Consider the following 19842-nt stretch of genomic DNA (forward strand, 5'->3'; position numbering starts at 1 on the left):
AACTGACTCCCACGACTTGTGATCAATGTCACACGATTTCATGTCGCGTTTGCAGACGTCTTTATAGCGGAGACATGGACGGCCGGTGGGTCTGATACCAGTGGCGAGCTCGCTGTACAATGTGTCTTTGGGGATCCTGCCATCTTCCATGCGGCTCACATGGCCAAGCCATCTCAAGCGCCGCTGACTCAGTAGTGTGTATAAGCTGGGGGTGTTGGCCGCTTCAAGGACTTCTGTGTTGGGGATATAGTCCTGCCACCTGATGCCAAGTATTCTCCGAAGGCAGCGAAGATGGAATGAATTGAGACGTCGCTCTGGACAATACATCAGCGATTACATTGTTTTTCCCTGCAATGTGGGTAATTTTTAAATGGTAGGGTTGTAAGAGCAGACTCCATCAGAATAGCCTTGCATTTTGATTTTTGAATTTCTCCACAAAAGTTAGAGGATTATGCTCTGTATAAGCTACTGTCTCTCTATACCCATTTTGCACATAGAAGTCAAAGTGCATGAGAGCTAGCAACATTCCTACAGTGGAATATCTCTTTTGGTGTCGGTTTAACCTTTTGGAGAAGTACCCGACTGGTTTCTCAATACCTGCCTCATCGTCTTGAAGCAGGGCAGCATCTACTCTGAGGTCACTAGCATCAACTGCCACTTTAAAGGGTTTATTAAAGTTGGGAGCTGCCAGAACTGGTTCGTTTGTTCGTATGGCTTTTAACCTCTCAAAAGCGGTTTGGCATCTCTCTGACCACACTTCCTTGGCTCTTCACTGCAGTAAGTCTGTCAGTGGGACGGCTATAATGCTGAAGTTTGGAACAAACTTGCGGTAAAACTGCACATTCCCAGCAAACGCATGATTTCCCGTTTTGTTGTGGGGATGGGAAAATCCATCATTGCCTTGTACATTTGCTGCCCTGGGCAGCAATCGCCCCTGACCTACAACATGCCCTAAGTAGGTTACTTGAGCTTTAGCAGACTTGCTTTTTGCAAGGTTTACTACTAGGTTAGCTGACTCTAACTGTTGAAAAAAGACATCTAATTGGGTTAGGTGGTCCCCCCAGGTCTCACTGTATACCAGCAAATCATCTAGGTATACTATCATCGTTGGGTAGACCAGCCACTACCTGGTTCATCATCCTTTGGAAGGTGGCTGGGGCATTCCTTAAACCAATGGGCATCACTCGGCACTGAAACAGGCCGTCTGGGGTAACAAAAACTGAGAGCTTTGGCTCGGGTTGTTAAGGAAATCTACTAATATCATTTTAGCAAGTCTATTTTAGTTATGTAGGTGGCATTTCCTACTCTATCATTACGGTCTTCCAGATAGGGAATCGGGTAGGAATCAGCTCTGGTCACTGCGTTAACCTTCCTGTAATCTGTGTAGAGCCTTGTTGAGCCCTTGGGCACTAGCACACCTGGGCAACTCCAGCTACTCTGGCTGAGCTCGATCAGTTTGTTCTCTGGCATGTACTGTATTTCCTCCTGAACCTGGGCAAATTTCTCGGGACCTAGGTGATAGGGGTTCTTTTTTATGGGAGGGGTCTCCCCTTCCTCCACAGCATGTACGGCTAGGGTTGTGCATCCCCTGGTGTGTCCTTGCAGACGTCTTTAAATGCTGTGAGTAGCATTGCTAAGCCTTCTCTTTGTTCTGCATCTAAATAGGAGAGTGTGGTGTGTAGGCTATTCAACACTTCAGTGTTAGCTAACTAGCAGTAGGGGGTTCAATTTGGGAATCCAAGGACTTCCTGTATCTCATCCTCACTGTCCCTTCGTCCCCTTGCTGCCTGACTGTCTGACAGACCTGTGCTTGTCTGTCCCCTTCCCGGCTGCGATATTGTTTTAACATGTTGATGTGGCACAGTCTTTGTTTTTTCCTTTATTCAAATAATTTACCTGGCTAATTCTTTTTATCACTTGTTATGGGCCACTGAACTGGGCTTTCAGGGGTTCACCCTGAATTGGGAGTAGTACCAATACATGGTCTCCAGGCTGAAATGTTGTGGCCTTGGCATGTTTGTCTGCTTGCCTTTTCATAGCTGCCTGGGAGGTCTTTAGGTGCTCTTGAGCCACTGTGCAGGCTCTTGTGAGCCGCTGCCAGAACATGGAAATGCAGTCTAACATGGAAGACTCATCCCTGTGTCCCAAAAACGTCTTGATTAGTTTAAGAGGACCTCTCACCTCGTGCCCATAAAAAATTTAAAGGCCTAAAGCCAGTGGACTCGTTGGGTGAGTCCCTAGTGGCAAACAGGAGAAATCCTATCCCTTTGCCCCAGTCATGGGGGTACGCGTAGCAGTAATTAATATTTCTCATTTGGCATATAGTGTTTTCTTGACAACACCGTTTGCTTAATCCATTCTTATTGTCTAACTGTGAAAGAAGAATAGAAGTACTTTGTATACAATACAGATGCAGTAATAGATGTGCACCTGTATGCAGATAGACAGTTCATTATTTATACCTATGTACACAATTACATCCTGATTTGGAGAAGGGTATAATTTTTTACTCACAGTAAATGTAACTATTCAATGAGCACATGCTGTGGTGTTGAGATTTGTATGAGTTCATCTTGGTTTGTGTTGTGGGCACATTGGGGAGGAATTTTAACAGGCTGGAGCAGGTGGATAGTAAAATGCGGTGTGGTGAAAGATCATGACCACATGCCAGCCTCAATACAGTGTTTCACTGAGCTGCTTTTGGCTGTGTAAAGCAACCGGCTCACTGGAGTCACCGCAAAGGGGTGGACTATGAAGATAGCATTTATGGTGATAAATGCTTGCAAATGAGAGCCATTTCACAGGGATTTAACTTTCCTTCGGATTTAACACCTCCAGCATGGTTTCCCTCCGCTCAGGAAACAGACCATAATTTTTATAAGTTTTATAAGTATATTCAGGGAAAGAATAGGGCCCATTAGGGACCAAAATGGCAATCTGTGTGTGGAACCGGAGGACGTAGGTGAGGTTTTAAATACCTTTCATCTGTTTTCACTATGGAAAAGGAATATGTAGGCATAGAGATCAGGTTTGTGATATACTTGAACAAATTAGCATTGAAAGGGAGGAGGCTTTAGCGGGCTTAAAAGAGGATAAATCCCCACGCCCAGATGAGCTGTATCCCAGGCTGCTATGTGAGGCAAGGGAGGAGATTGCAGGGGCTCTGACACAAATTTTCAAATCCACTCTGGCCACAGGAAAGGTGTCAGAGGACTGGAGGACAGCGAATGTGGTGCCATTATTCAAGAAGGGTAGCAGGGATAAACCAGGCAATTACAGGCCAGTGAGTCTGACATCAGTGGTAGGGAAACTATTGGGAAAAATTCTGAGGGACAGGATTAATCTCCTCTTGGAGAGGCAGGGATTAATCAAGGATAGTCAGCATTGCATTGTCAGGGGGAGATCATGTCCAACAAATTTGATTGAATTTTTCGAGGAGGTGACATAGGTGTGTAGGTGAGGGTAAGGCAGTTGATGTAGTCTACATGGATTTCAATAAGGCTTTTGATAAAGTCTCGCATGGGAGATTGGTTAAGAAGGTAACAGCCCATGGGATCCAGGGCAAATTGGATCCAAAATTGGCTTAGTGACAGGAGGCAGAGGCTGATAGTCGAGGGTTGGTTTTGCAATTGGAGGTCTGTGACCAGTGGTGCACCGCAGGGATCGGTACTGGGACTCTTACTGTTTGTAGTTTACATTAATGATTTAGACATGAATATAGGAGGGATGATCAGTAAATTTGCAGATGACACAAAAATTGGTGGTGTTTTAAATAGTGAGGAGGAAAGCCTTAGCTTACAGGACAATATAGATGGGCTGCTAAGATGGGCTGAGCAGTGGCAAATGGCATTTAATCCTGAGAAGTGTGAGGTGATACATTTTGGGAGGATTAACAATGCAAGGGAATATACAATGAATGGTAGGATCCTAGGAAGTACAGAGGGTCAGAAGGATCTTGGGGTGCTTGTCCATAGATCACTGAAGGCAGCAGCACAGGTAGATAAGGTGGTTAAGAAGGCATATGGGATACTTGCCTTTATTAGCCGAGGCATAGAATATAAGAGCAGGGAGGTTATGATGGAGCTGCATAAAATGCTAGTTAGGCCACAGCTGGAGTACTGTGTATAGTTTTGGTCGCCACACTATAGGAAGAATGTGATTACACTGGAGAGAGTGCAGAGGAGATTTACCAGGATGTTGCCTGGGCTGGAGCATTTCAGCTATGAAGAGAGACTGGATAGGCTAGGGTTGTTTTCCTTAGAGCAGAGAAGGCTGAGGGGGAACCTGATTGAGGTATACAAAATTATGAGGGGCATAGATAGGGTAGATAGGAAGAAACTTTTTCCTTTAGTGAAGGTGTCAATAACCAGGGGGCATAGATTTAAGGTAAGGGGCAGGAGGTTTAGAGGAGATTTGAGGAAAAACCAGAGGGTGGTTGGAATCTGGAATGCACTGCCTGAAGGGGTGGTAGAGGCAGGAACATTCACAACATTTAAGAAGTATTTAGATGAGCACTTGAAACGCCATAGCATAAAAGGCTATGGGCCAAGTGCTGGAAAATGGGATTAAAATGGATAGGTGCTTGATGCTGGCACAAACACAATGGGCAGAAGGGCCTGTTTCTGTGTTGTATAGCTCTATGACTCTAACCAGTAAAAACAGAAGAGAGTTGCAGATGCACTTAATGGGTCTTTACCAACTGCAAATAGCCTGAACTTAATAAAGGCTTAGTTCTTACAGCTGCTTTGTCAGTTCTGTCTGGAAAATGTTTGGCATGAAGTCCTTGTCACCATACAGGTATTGAAGAACTTTGGAGGCTTTCAAACAGACTTCAGTAGAATGGGAGGTGCCTTGGATGTTTTTGGTAGTACATCAGAAGAAGGTGACCATTACTGTCCATGGCAGTGACAACATGCTATGGTGGGATCAGAAGGTGCACAGGAGAGTGGCCAAGGTTGCAGGAGGCACAACCCATGTAACAGGGTATACAGAGAGAGAATCAGTTTCCTTGACCTCTCTGAAGAACAGGGCTACTGCAGGCTGACGTCGTCACGTCAGGTAGATGCAGGCATCTGCAGCCTCCCAGGAGAAGACCTGCTACTTGATGGAGCTGGCAGGCATGAGTTGCCAGTGTCACATGGGCCCCAACCTTTTTGTCTCTGGTTCCTTACAGAGCACTACTGGATTCATCTTGAAGGTCTCACAGTCTGCTACATAGAAATGCATAAGACCGTGAATTGTTTGCCAGGGCTGGATGTTAATGTAAACTTCCCCTGTGATGACAGTAGCAGAATAAGCGGGCACTCAGATTCACCACTCTGGCTGGAATCCCACAGGGAGAGGGTACCATTGATTGCACACACGTGGTAATTCAAGCACCACCACAGCAACCAAGAGTTTTCATCAAACAGAAGGAATATTCTTCTATCAATGTGCAGCTAGTGTGCAATCACAAGAAGAGGTTCCTGCAGGTGTACACCAAATTCTCTGGGAGCTGTCATGATGTTTTCGTAGTACAGCAGTCCAACATTCCAGATCTTTGCGTTCCAGGCAGCAATTTCAAGGGCCGGCTCTTGGAAGACTTCAGACTTGGCTCATGTTACCTGTGAAGAACTCCATCAATGAGACACAGTAGCGTTACAACAAAAGATACATGACCACCAGGTATGTCATAGAGCAAGTCATTTGAATGTTGAAGATGCAGTTCAGGGACCTAGATCAGGTCTGGAGGTGCCTGTCAGTACTTGCCAGTGAAGATATGAACATACAAATTAGTCGCAGAAGTAGGTCATTCGGCCGCTGTAGCCCGCTCCACCATTCAGTAAGATCATGGCTGATTTGTTTGTGTCTCAAATTCCACACTCCCATTTACCCTGATAACTTTTGATTCCCTTGCCGATGTGAACATGTCCAGAATAATAATGGTATGCTGTGTCCTGTGCAGCACTGTGCATCAGAGAGGATTGCAGATGAAGGCAGATTAGGGTGCTCATCAGTCATGAGGAAGACATAGAAGAGGAGGAGGCGGGATACAAAGATGGTTGCCAGAACAGCTGTATACATTGCTGTCAGGATGTCCGAATACCATAAAGATTCAGTTAGTGGTGAGTCATGCAGAAAAACATCACAATGAGCTCCTCCAGCTCATCCCACCAACAGCACCAACCCCTGAACCCCCCCCCCCCCTCCCTTTGCACTAAACAGTCCTTCAACCTCACACTGCACATCTGCCATTGGATCATCATGAAACAAGTGAAGTTGGCACTCGAGACACAATAATTGGCAAGACATGGAAATGATGCTAAGCATTAAATTTTATGTGTTATAAGAAAAGATTACTTAATAACATAACTTGGCCATCGGGAGATCATTCAGCAAGTCAGATACTGACTATTGGGTAAAAGGTGACAAGTGGGAGTGCTTTGAGTGGAGTTCCCACTTCCATGTCCCCTTTCACCACCACCCACTCCTGGGCCGGCGGTGCATCATTCCTACCACTCAGTTGCAGACCAGCTTGGTGAAGGTCAGTGGCACATTGTAATGCCATGGATAAGGCCGCTGTCATCCTGTCTAAGGCAGCAGACATATTGGCATGCATAGTCTACATGCCTGTGATTATGGCCTGCACGGGCTCATTTGAGAGTCATGCGTGGAGCTCCATGGAGGCAGCCACTCTCTGCATGGCAGACATTCTCGCAATTCTTTACACCACCAATCTACTAGTTGGACACCTTCATCCTCTCCGCTATTATGGAGAGAGTGCGTGGCACCTCAGTCAGTACTTGGTTAAGTTGCTGATGCACCTCTAGTATATTCCTTCTCAATAATAGCCCCCAGCGCTCAGCATTTGTATCCAGGTGAGCAGAGCTTGGAGAGGTTTGCACCCCCCCGATACAGGCTCTCCACAGCTGTCCTTGCCACCAGTGTCTGCTCGCTTGTGAATTATGAATCAACAAGTCAAAGTCCAACTAAATGTCTAACTGGACCCACCAAAGTGCAAGTGTTTGCACAGGTACATGGCAGTATGTGCTGTGACTGTGCACCATCAGAAAGAATGTGGTCCTTTGAAAGATCATCCTGATGCATGTTCGGCAACACATGCTTGATGAACCTGGAAGACAAAAGAAAGGGATATGATTTAGTCATGACAAAGTAACGATCTTGATAGTAACCATATTTAGTCTTCTCATTGCTCAGTCATTGATAAAAGAAAGTTAGCATATGTGTCAGAGATATTTGCAATTCTGTTACCAGGCATCTGCAAGCTCCTAGTTAAAGGCCTGCTCAGGTCTGCAAATGACACCTGACCCGAGCCCGACAGAATCCATCTGACCCCGAGCCCGACATGTGTCGGGTTCAGGTCGGGTCGGTTAGCAGGCCTTTACTCCCAGTCTCCATCTCCAGTTGAGAGGGATGCAGAGCTGCCACTTATTTTCATGCCATCTTTCTCTGCATCTGAGAGCTGGGATATTTGTGACAGACCACCTTTAGTCCTCTCCTTCCTTGTGTTTTGTGCTCTCTCCTATAAGGGGTGATAAAACAAACCTGAGAGTGACTGATGGTTACATCCACCTGATAGTGTCAGTGCATTCAGTGAGGGTGACAATGAGACAGATGCATCATATTGCATGAGGTTTGAGATGAGTGGCAATGGTGAATGGATAAATGGGTCTGTATGGAGTGCACAGGATGGCTGGATGCTGCTGAAATTCGAGTGGGTCTGAGAAGTGATGTGATGGAGTATACTTGACAAGGCAGAGTGAAGAGTGGGCTGGGGGGGGCATGAATCACAGGTGAATCAGCAAATGTTGGGTCATTAAATTGCTTCCTGCACTATGTCTAAGACCGGGGCACCAAGGAAGTGGCCCTAGTAATAGTGGATGCATCGGTGGTCTTCCAAGATTCTATAGACTCTGGAACAGTTCCTACAGATTGGAGGGTAGCTAATGTAACCCCACTATTTAAAAAGGGAGGTAGAGAGAAAACAGGGAATTATAGACCAGTCAGCCTGATGTCGATGGTGGGAAAAATTCTAGAGTCCATTATAAAAGATTTTATAGCAGAGCACGTGGAGAACAGTGGTAGAATTGGACACAGCATGGATTTACGAAAGGGAAATCATGCTTGACAAATCTACTAGAATTCTTCGATGATGTAACTATTAGAGTTGATGAGGGGGAGCCAGTGGATGTGGTTTATTTGGACTTTCAGAATGCTTTCGACAACGTCCTACACAAGAGATTAGCGTGTAAAATTAAAGCGCATGGGATTGGGGGTAGTGTATTGCGATGGATAGAAAATTGGTTGGCAGACAGGAAACAAAGAATAGGAATAAATGGGTCTTTTTCCGAATGGTAGGCAGTGACTAGTGGGGTACCGCAGTGATTGGTGCTAGATCCCCAGCTATTCACAATATATATATAAATGGTTTAGATGAGGGAACTAAATGTAATATCTCCACATTTGCAGATGACACAAAACTGGGTGGGAGGGTGAGTTGTGAGGAGGATGCATAGAGGCTTCACGGTGATTTGGACAAGTTGAGTGAGTGGGCAAATGCATGGCAGATGCAGTATAATGTGGATAAATGTGAGGTTATCCACTTTGGTAGCAAAAACAGGAAGGCAGATTATTATCTGAATGACTATAAACTGAGAGAGGGGAATATGCAGTGAGACCTGGGTGTTCTCGTACATCAATCGCTGAAGGTAAGCACGCAGGTGCAACAGGCGGTAAAAAAGGCAAATGGTATGTTTGCCTTCATAGTGAGAGGATTCGAGTACAGGAGCAGGGATGTCTTGCTGCAATTATACAGGGCCTTGGTGAGGCTACACCTGGAATATTGTGTGCAGTTTTGGTCTCCTTATCTGAGGAAGGATGTTCTTGCTATAGAGGGAGTGCAGCGAAGGTTTACCAGACTGATTCCTGGGATGATGGGACTGATGTATGAGGAGATTGAGTCGGTTACGATTATATTCGCTGGAGTTCAGAAGAGTGAGGGGGGATCTCACAGAAACCTATAAAATTCTAACAGGACTTGACAGGGTAGATGCAGGAAGGATGTTCCCGATGGTGGGGGAGTCCAGAACCAGAGGTCATAGTCTAAGGATTTGGGGTAAACCTTTCAGGACTGAGATGAGGAGAAATTTCTTCACCCAGAAAGTGGTGAGCCTGTGGAATTCGCTACCACAGTTGAGGCCAAAACATTGTATGTTTTCACGAAGGAGTTAGATGTAGCTCTTGGGGCGAAAGGGATCAAAGGATATGGGGAGAAAGTGGGAACAGGTTACTGAGTTGGATGATCAGCCATGATTATAATGAATGGCGGAGCAGTCTCGATGGGCCGAATGGCCTACTCCTGTTCCTATTTTCTATGTTTCTGTTGCTCATCTCAGTCCAATCGTGACTTCTTGCTGAGAACTGCAGGCTTCTTCCTCCCTCCTGCTCTTGACTGCACCCAGGAGTAATTCCATGGATGTATCATTAAATCTGGGTGCTGCCCTTATTCTCTGTGCATCCATCCTAAACACCTCTTCAGACATCCAAATCCCATTTCTACATTCTACATTATCCTTTTAAACAGAGTTGAGATCACATCATGAGCATTGTAGATTGTGCTGTTTTACGTGTTTTTCTGCCTCTCCACCTACTAACTAAGATTGATGAGGCGATCATGCCTGGATTGAATGAGACTGATTAGATTGTGCATTTTTCTTTCCTCCTCTGTTGAACAATTTAGATCTCAAGACATTGTTTCCTGGGAATTGTATCAGGATTTGAAAACCAGGTAGCAAAGCTATCAGCTTAAGCCCTGATTCCTATTTACTGCTTGCTGGACATGCTTTGATAGTTCTGGTTAAGGGATTGATTTTTGTAACATTGGATATTCTTTTCTGCTGCTGGGTGACTTGCATGTCTGTGTCCTTACCCTTTCCCATTTCAATTGGGTGTTCTGTACTATCTATAACATTCTTAATTGTGTTTCATAGAGTCATGGAGTCATACAGCTCAGAAACAGGCCCTTCAGCCCATTGTGTCTGTGCCGGCCATCAAGCACCTAACTATTCGAGTCCCATTTTCCAGCACTTGGCCCGTAACCTTGTATGCTATGGCGTTTCAAGTGTTCATCTAAATACTTCTTAAATGTTGTGAGGGTTCCTGCCTCTACTACCACTTCAGGCAGTGTATTCCAGATTCCAACCACCCTCTGAGTGAAAATCTTTTTCCTCAAATCCCCTCGAAACCTCCTGTCCCTTACCTTAAATCTATGCCCCCTGGTTATTGATCTCTCCGCTAAGGGAAAAAGTCTCTTCCTATCTAACCTATCAATGCCCCTCATAATTTTGTATACCTCAATCATTTCCCCCCTCAGCCTTCTCTGTTCTAAGGAAAACAACCCCAGCCTTTTCAGTCTCTCTTCATAGCTGAAATGCTCCAGCCCCGGCAACATCCTAGCGAATCTCCTCTGCACCCTCTCCAGTGTAATCACATTCTTCTTATAGTGTGGTGCCCAGAACTGTACACAGTACTCCAGCTGTGGCCTAACTAGCATTTTATACAGCTCCATCATAACCTCCCTGCTCTTATATTCTATGCCTCGGCTAATAAAGGCAAGTATCCCATATGCCTTCCTAACCACCTTATCTACCTGTGATGCTGACTTCAGTGATCTATGGACAAGTACACCAAGGTCCCTCTGACGCTCTGTACTTCCTAGGGTCCTACCATCCATTGTATATTCCCTTGTGAGTCCTCCCAAAATGCATCACCTCACACTTCTATTCTCCCCTTTCCCTCTCGTCAAAGTCTCCACAATCCACCTAACTGAAAAGGCAGCAAGCAATGTGACATTGAGTCCCTGTCACTAGTGGTGTTCTGACTGAAGGAAGTTTGTAAAGGTGTCTCTGGAGTAACCTTTTCTCTTTGTTTCAAAAAAATGTTCTGTTCCCTCTCCCAATAGTCTGGTAATTTGACTAGCAACTTTCCCCAACCAGGAGAGCACGAATGCTGAACTAACGTTCTGCAGTGTACAATGGGTAATACCATTGTGCTGTTTTCCGCAGCAGAAAATGATTAAACATTATGCAAACCTTCAGATGTACAGGCCGGATTTTTTTTTTGTATAGGTTAAACTTAAATCTCTCAGAAAGCGTGATTACATGGCATTTCCATTGAAGTGCTAAATGTCGAAAGATTAAATCCAAACAAATCGAGACTCTGGGGGAACTTTAACCCCAAAAAATGGGTGGGTTTGGGTCAGGTGGAAGGTTGAAGTGTTAAAAATCTGAATCCCGACATCAACCTGCCCACTTCTGGTTTTAACAGAGGCGGGGCGGAGGTGGGCAACCAGCCTGCTCCAAGGAGGTGAATTGCACTTTAAGTATTATAATGAGGCTGCAAACCACATTGCTGTTCAACATTTTGAATTTAACTCTGGGCAGCCGGGTTTTGTGAGCCTTGAGAAACCCAGCAGCTAAACCCAGTTGAGGACTGTCGGATCCTGGAGGTAAATGTCTTTCCAATTAACTGCTGGATCCAGCTTGTCAACTAGGTGAAATCCCGCGATTGGATACTCCCCCTATCCATCCCTTCCAATTTCTGCCCGCCCACCCCCCCCGCACCAACCTTCCCCATGAGGCCTCCCCCACCCAGGCCACCGATCTGCTGTACACCCTCTCCCACATTGAGACTTCTTCTGATTTTTTTTATCCTCCCCAACCCGGGTTGGGGGACAGACCTACCTTGTCTTGTGGCATCATCTGGACTGGTCCCTGCTCAGCTGGAACAAAGCCTGTCAATCGAGCTGACTTCCAGGTGGGAAATCTGTCAGTGTCATCGATTGCAGGTTGTGGAGTTAGTTAAGTTAAAATCCAGCTGTAAATTTCAATTGTGTCTGCCAGTGTAAAACCTGGTTTCTCTCTGTGAGCTTGATTAGTGCATGAAATTATTTTATACATTTTGATGGCAGTGCTGAAGGTATGGTTTTATTTGCTAGTACATCCACATAGTCATTTGCAAAAATTCTGTGGCACTTCCCCACAGAAAGTGTACTGATTTATATGATATAATGCTGAGCTTTCAAAACTATTTCATTGTTTTCTCTGCGGAGATAGGCACCAACATGTTGCACCACAGACATTTGACAAAATATTGACTCAGTCACAGACATGGGGACAATTAACTGTATTTAAAGTGTATAACCAACATAATACCATTAAAACACAGTCTGATTGAAATCACATTTCTCCTTATTTAGTGAGATACTTGGCATTGTTTTTGCCTGCCAAAATAGTCAATGTCTTCCTGCGCTCTTGATGTAATAATGCGGAGAATTCGATCTGTTGTCCATCTGTCAGGAGCGATCCTGATCTCTTTCTCTCCCACACTCCGTGTCCTTCCTCCTCTCCGTGTCCTTCCTCCTCTCCGTGTCCATCCCCCCTCTCCGTGTCCATCCCCCCTCTCCGTGTCCATCCCCCTCTCCCCCCTCTGTGTGTCCATCCCCCTGGCCCTCCCCTGTGTTCATCCCCCTGGCCCCCCGCCCCCCCGTGTCCATCCCCCCTGGCCCGCCCCTCTGTGTCCATTCCTCCTGGCCCCCCTCTGTGTTCATCCCCCCCCTGGCCCCACTCTGTGTTCATCCCCCCCCCCTGGCCCCACTCTGTGTCCATCCCCCCCTGGCCCCCCTCTGTCTCCTTACCCTCTCACCTCTCTTTGTCCGCTCTCCCAACCCCACTTTGTGTCCATACCCCGGCCCTCCTCTATGTTCATCCCTCTCTCCCCCCTCCTTTGCTCCCCATGCAGTGCTTGTTTAAAGGGCTGCCTGACTCTCAGTGTGCTCCCTCAGCGCCGCATCACACTGAGCCTCTGGCAGTGTGCTGGCCCACTTCCTGCTCTCCCCTCGGCCTGTCTCTCCCTTTCCCCCACAGCAGCCATTCCCACTCACTCTCTGAGTTGTGCTAAAACAGCAGGGGTGGCCAATCTCACTGTGCCTGCGCCTCGAACCGCCAGTCAGCGCTCATCTTGCCCAGGTAGCCTACTGTCAGTCAGAGACATTGACCAATCACAGACAGGCGACCCCACCATCCGTCAGATGCAGGTCCCGTGTACGTTTTACTAGGAGAGCCGTCAATTAAAACCGAGCCACAGGCAGCTCGCTGCCAGTCAGAGGATTGGTGGGCCGAATGGAAACCAAGGACTGCAAAATATTTCACCATGGACACTGGTGTCCGCATCTGGACACGTTGCCAACCCGTTTCTCTGTCCCTTTGCACAATCCCGGCCAGAAGATTGAACAGAAGATCTGATTCTTGGCCTCTGACAGGGTGTGAGCTATGGAGCGGGCTAGGATACAGTTTCTTTTCCTACTTCCTTGTTCTTTCCTTATAATTGTGCTTACAGAAATACTGTTAACAGGGAACTATCTGGTACTGAACGTGAACTAGTTTTGTTGGTTGGTTGGGGGAGGGTAACAGCTGCTGGACCTAGTGTTGCCATTTGGTGTTGAGCATGTACATTAATGTGTCTCTGTGAGCAAGCTTGGACCACTGGAAACAACTACTGTTATTGTTGCCTAGTTGCAGGGGAGAAAACAAGCATTTGAATGCAACTTCCACTCCATATGTTTTGGAACTAAGATTTTGCTTTGACCTCTGTCTCATTGGAAAAGCTGTGTGTTTAGTTCATGTTTAAGGAATCCCTTGTACTCTGTAATGAAAACAACGGTTACCAGTAGCGCTGTCGTACAAAGTCACAACGGCTCTTGTGTGAAGGTTTTAACATAAGAGATGAGAATTTTCCAATTTCTCCTTTCAAATGTAAATATTTGTGTCTTTAATCTCACCTGATCCATTAACTGCAAAATTGAAATTCTCACAACCCTCAAGAACTTGTCATGCAGCAGTTGTTTTTCTTGTATCAACCTTATTTGAGAAATCCACACTTTTTCTTCCAATGCATTATAACTGTCTGGATCATTTCTCTCAGAATCCGTGTATACTTAACTCATTATTGTTCCATTATTGAAGTTGATTGACACTTTATACTGGAATACTTTTTAAAAATTATGTTAAAGTTATGTAGTACTGCCAATAGGTGTACCTGATGTCTAGTGACCTATATGTTACTGCAAGAGTTCTCCCTACAATAGTTCTGCTTTGTCTCGGATCATGATGCTTAATAATATTTGGTTGCGGCTTCTCTACAATGTTTCTTATTAGTATTGAGTTTGATAGTGCTGATACGAGAGCTTTGGTGATGGGAGCTAAATCCATATCAAACCTGTTTTCTGATTGCTACTAATTACGTTCTAATACTGTGGTTTAAGGTCGTTGTCGCAGGAACGGCCAGAAAACTCATCCTCAATGGATCCAATATCCTATCTCCACAAGAACAAGGAGCTCGACAATTACTGCAACTTACTACAAGAGCATTACCACCAATGTTATGTAAAAGGTAATGGCAGTCACCAGGGCTTGCTGAGGGGATATTGCTCCCTGATGATGCATTAACTCAGCACCCATATCCTCTGATTCATTCCAGCAGCTTGAAGTGTTAAATAGCCCAAAACTTGAACTTTGCTCCTCCACATTCAAGTATGTAAAAGCTAATGAGTAATGGCAGATATTGTAGATCATGTGTACAGTAAAATTCTCAGAAATTTGTCTAGTGAGAACTTGTCATTTGTGACCTGGTGACTGTTCACTGTTGAAACATGGCAAATCTTCCTCTCGCCATACAAAATTCACATTCTTATTTATTGGCTTAGATAACGAACAGCATTGGCTGCTTTTAGAAAAATTAAAAGCAGCTAATTGTTTCTGAGACAACCCTTAGGTGGGGGGGCCCTATTTAAATCTCATGCTATCTTAACATTTGAATCTGTCATCTTAAGATGAGGGGTATGGATGATATGCTTTTAAAGGAATCATCTCTTGATCACAAAACATTTCATTTTGGAGTAGGGAAACACAACACAGTATCTGCCTGTTACTGCCATGTGATCCTCATTTCCCAATTTCATTGATAAAAATGTCATGGACATTTGTTTAAATTTTCCTTTATTTAAATTAACTAATATCATAAACTTTGCTAAATGTGCCCAGTGAAATGTTCTTTCAGGCAGCAGTTTGCATAATTCAGTTGGACAGCAGTTTATAAATCATTTCTGTCTGTAAATGTGCAGGTAGTTTTTGCTTTTAATTAATTAGCTGAAAGAAATTTCTCATGGTGATGTAGCTTTTTGCTCATAATTAAAATTAGACATTTTAGAAGTAAGTATTGGCAGTGATGGGGGTGGAGCTGTTGAGCTTATTTATAATTTCAATGTGAGGAAAGCATATCGGAAAATCAATTATTTTCTCCAGTTTTGTTTTCTGTGTGATATGATTTCAAATTTTAAAAGTATTCTTTATGAATGTATTTATATCTATGAAATTGCTTCTGTGTGTGGACACTCTGAGAACTTCAGGATTTGATTAGTAACATTACAAAAATTTCATAAGCTCTTATTGCCACCCCACGCATCTTTGCAAGATGTCAAAAGGTAGCACCCATTAATTCCCTTCTAGAGGGCCATAAATCCTTTGCATAGCTCAATTAGCAGCAGGCATTAATTCTGCACGATATACCGTGAGTTAGTGGGCCATCATCTTGGTTGTGAACCTGAATGCCTTACAAGCCAAGACCGAAAATCCACCTTCCTGGCTCTAAGCAATGAGTTTTAGACAGTTTCACTTTCCCAGTCTGCCACCCTCTCTAGCCAAGGACCCTTGTTATTTTTCAGTTTCTCACTCACAAATATCCCTGACCACTCCAGGTTCATCTCATACATGAGACTCACATCCTGTTCTCTGATCTCCTTCCTCCTCAACTTTTCATCCTGAATCTCATGCTTGTCGACATTTTTAATGATTCCTTTTCCTTAGGCATTATCCTTTTCCTTTTAAAAGTTCCATCATAACTCCACTCCTCAAAAAACCCAACCTTGGCACATCTGTCCTCATTAATTACCTTCCTATCCTCAACCTTCTTTACTTTTCTAAGGTCCTCAAACATGCCATTGCCTTTTAGCTCTGTGCCTGTCTTGCTTTGAAAATAAACCTTTGGCCCTTCTCACAGCATCAGAAATACCCTAATTAAAATTATGAATGACTGACTTAACAGTCCTGTACCATAGCTGTCTACATTAAAGGTGCTGTATACATACAAGTTTTTTTTAACCCAGTTCTGACTGAGTGAACATTGATACTGAATTATCTGTCTAATGCAAAAGATCCACAAAGGTGGATGGTTATTGGATGTTCCCCTGTGCAGTAAGGGGTACTTTTAGTGGTTTGGATTAAGGTGCATTTTTGAAGCAATGTTAGTGGGTTAATGTTAATTTAACTTGTGATATATGTGATGCAGGATTGCTTGATTTGAACAGAATATGGGATGGATGTTCCATTCCCAAAAGTGACTTCACTCACCTTAATGGGATAATAATGACCATAAAAATTTTGGAGAGGGGTAGATGTTTATTTTGAGTGTAATTTTATCATTAAGATGTTATTTTCTTTTTCTCTTAAAGGTATATTTAGGAGTTTACAACAATCTTATTACATCAGCTCTCAGGACCTACTTACAGCTATGGACTACTGTGAGGAATTGCTACAGGAAATCGATATCACTGCTTTTCTGCAGACACTGTGTGGACACATCCGAATGTTCCGTGAAAGTCATGACTTCCAGCTTTGGAGTGATCATGACTCCAACCCTACAACATTTGTGATTGGAGGTGCAGAACCTGAGGATGAGAGGGTGCAGAGGGGTGCTCTTGCATCTACTTCAAGGTAACCTGTTTCCACTTGTTAGATTATCTCCTAGCCAGCACATTTGTAATTTAGGTTGGACCTACTGTGGTATTTAGCAGCCATCTGTTAATGTGGTCTGAATCAGAGGTCATAACAACAGGTTAGAAGTATCATGTTTAAAGATCCTGCTTTAAAAGTAACATCCTATGTTCAAACCTTTTAGCTTCTGATAAGTAACAAATAACTTAGTAAAATAGTGTAAAAGCAGATAAATAATTTCACTTCACTTGTGCTGTCTGAACTATTGTAACTTTTTCTATGTTAATTGGATTGTTCTACTAATGGTGTCATCAGAGGTATCCTAAATCATTGATTAGGCTGCAGTTAAATATTGTGCCCAGTTTTAGGTGCCTTGCTTTAGAAAGGATATGAAGGCCATGGAGAGGTTGTGGAAGAGATTCAGTAAGATGTTCCCAGAGCTTTAGTTATGGGGAAGACCAGAGAAACGAGGGCTGTCTCTATTAGAACAAAGAAGGTTTAGAGGAGGTTATACAGAGATAGTAAAGATTATTAGAAAAATCTATTTCCATTACTCAGTAACTAGAAGGCATCAATTTACCAGCATCACCATAAAAATGAAAGTAGAGATTAGGAGAATTTTTTTTGAAACAACAGATACCGTAATGGAAGGAGAGTCCAAATAGCTTTTAAAAGGGAAGTGGATAAATATTTGTAAAAGGAAAAGCTTAAAAAGAATATTGAGAAAGGGCAGGGAAATGGATCTAAGTGGCAAGCTCTTTCAGAGAGCTGGCAATGTTGAAGTGGGCTGCACGGCCTCCCCTTGTGCTGTAAAACGTTATGGTTTAAGGACGCAGTTCCAGAGAACAAGGCTAAAGGCTCTGCCTTCATCTGGTAAGATGAAGGGAGGGACGGATACACTTAAAGCCAGAATATAAATCTCTTAGGAAAGCAAATGGTATGTTAGCCATTATCACAAGAGGATTTGAGTACAGGAGCAAAGAGGTTTTGCTTCAATTGTGTAGAACATTGGTGAGGCCGCACCTGGAATATTGTGTGCGGTTCTGGTCCCTTGCCTGAGGAAGGATATACTAGCCAGAGAGAGAGTGCAGTGGAGGTTCATTAGACTGATTCCTGGGATGGTGGGATTGTCCTTTGAGGAGAGATTGAAGAGACTGGGCCTGTATTCTCTAGAGTTTAGAAGAATGGGAGGCGATCTCATAGAAACATACAAAATTCTTAGAGATAGACAAGGTAGATGCAGAAAGGATATTTCCCTGGCTGTGGGGTCTAGAACCAGGGAACACAATCTCAGAATAAAGGGCAAACCACTTGGGACTGAGATGAGGAGGAACCTCTTCACTCAGAGGGTGGTGAATCTTTGGAATTCTCTGCTCCAGAGGGTGGTGGAAGCTCAGTCACTGAGTAAGTTCAAAACAGAGATCGATAGATTTTTCATTGCTAATGACATCAAGGGATATGGAGATAGTGTGGGAATATGGCGTTGATGTAGACGATCAGCCATGATCTAGAATGGTGGAGCAGGCTTGAAAGGCTGAATGGCCTACTCCTGCTCCTGTGTTCACAAGCTTATTTCACATTTAATAAATGATGAATTATAATTACAAAGTATACTAACAGTATTCATGTGTCACTATTCAGGCTGTTGAATTTAGCATTGGATTTGTAAATGTTGAACATAATCTGCTTATATCAGAATCTCTATGATTTAGCTATAAATTTAGCAGTAAAGCTTAGTTCAAATTTGGGATTTTGAACTTCTGAACATTTGTTCTTAATAAACCCATTCAGAATTTATACAGCTTGGAGTTAGATTGGAAATTTGTTTTAAGGAGCTTTGAAGATTGATGGTGGTTATATATGTGTTTTTGAAAATATTAATCAAGATTGAAAAATACAGTTCTAAAAAATATATGATTATGCAATGATATCCCATTTAATATAATAAAAGAACTATCTAACTGGTAAAAAATCTAAATGAATAAGCATGAAAATGATTGCCAAGTTGCTATTTAATATTGATATAAAAGCAAAATACTGCAGATGCTGGAAATCTGAAATAAAAACAAGAAGTGCTGGAAATACTCAGCAGGTCTGGCAGCATCTGTGGAGAGAAAAGCAGAGTTAACGTTTCAGGTTAGTGACCCTTCTTCAGAACGAGCAGATATTAGACCAATGGGGTTACCAGAGATTGCCTCAAGTGTGTTAATATGTTAATGGGAAATACCTTTCTCTGTTCTTTTGGGCCTCCTTATCTCGAGAGACAATGGATACGCGCCTGGAGGTGGTCAGTGGTTTGTGAAGCAGCGCCTGGAGTGGCTATAAAGGCCAATTCTGGAGTGACAGGCTCTTCCACAGGTGCTGCAGAGAAATTTGTTTGTCGGGGCTGTTGCACAGTTGGCTCTCCCCTTGCGCCTCTGTCTTTTTTCCTGCCAACTACTAAGTCTCTTCGACTCGCCACAATTTAGCCCTGTCTTTATGGCTGCCCGCCAGCTCTGGCGAATGCTGGCAACTGACTCCCACGACTTGTGATCAATGTCACACGATTTCATGTCGCGTTTGCAGACGTCTTTATAACGGAGACATGGACGGCCGGTGGGTCTGATACCAGTGGCGAGCTCGCTGTACAATGTGTCTTTGGGGATCCTGCCATCTTCCATGCGGCTCACATGGCCAAGCCATCTCAAGCGCCGCTGACTCAGTAGTGTGTATAAGCTGGGGGTGTTGGCCGCTTCAAGGACTTCTGTGTTGGAGATATAGTCCTGCCACCTGATGCCAAGTATTCTCCGAAGGCAGCGAAGATGGAATGAATTGAGACGTCGCTCTTGGCTGGCATACGTTGTCCAGGCCTCGCTGCCGTAGAGCAAGGTACTGAGGACACAGGCCTGATACACTCGGACTTTTGTGTTCCGTGTCAGTGCGCCATTTTCCCACACTCTCTTGGCCAGTCTGAACATAGCAGTGGAAGCCTTACCCATGCGCTTGTTGATTTCTGCATCTAGAGACAGGTTACTGG

The 19842-nt window shown here is 44.1% G+C and overlaps 1 protein-coding gene across 1 annotated transcript in view; it reads left to right on the plus strand.

Moving 5' to 3' along the window:
* Positions 1-19842, plus strand: part of LOC137372732 (KICSTOR complex protein SZT2-like) — a 284408-nt gene that overhangs the window by 55888 nt on the left and 208678 nt on the right. The window contains exons 27-28 of the mRNA XM_068036900.1: positions 14321-14448; positions 16565-16826. Of these exons, the coding sequence (XP_067893001.1) occupies positions 14321-14448; positions 16565-16826 (390 nt within the window). The remainder of the gene's footprint in view (positions 1-14320; positions 14449-16564; positions 16827-19842) is intronic.

Source organism: Heterodontus francisci, chromosome 8 (assembly GCF_036365525.1).
Source record: "Heterodontus francisci isolate sHetFra1 chromosome 8, sHetFra1.hap1, whole genome shotgun sequence".
Lineage (NCBI taxonomy): Eukaryota > Metazoa > Chordata > Chondrichthyes > Heterodontiformes > Heterodontidae > Heterodontus > Heterodontus francisci.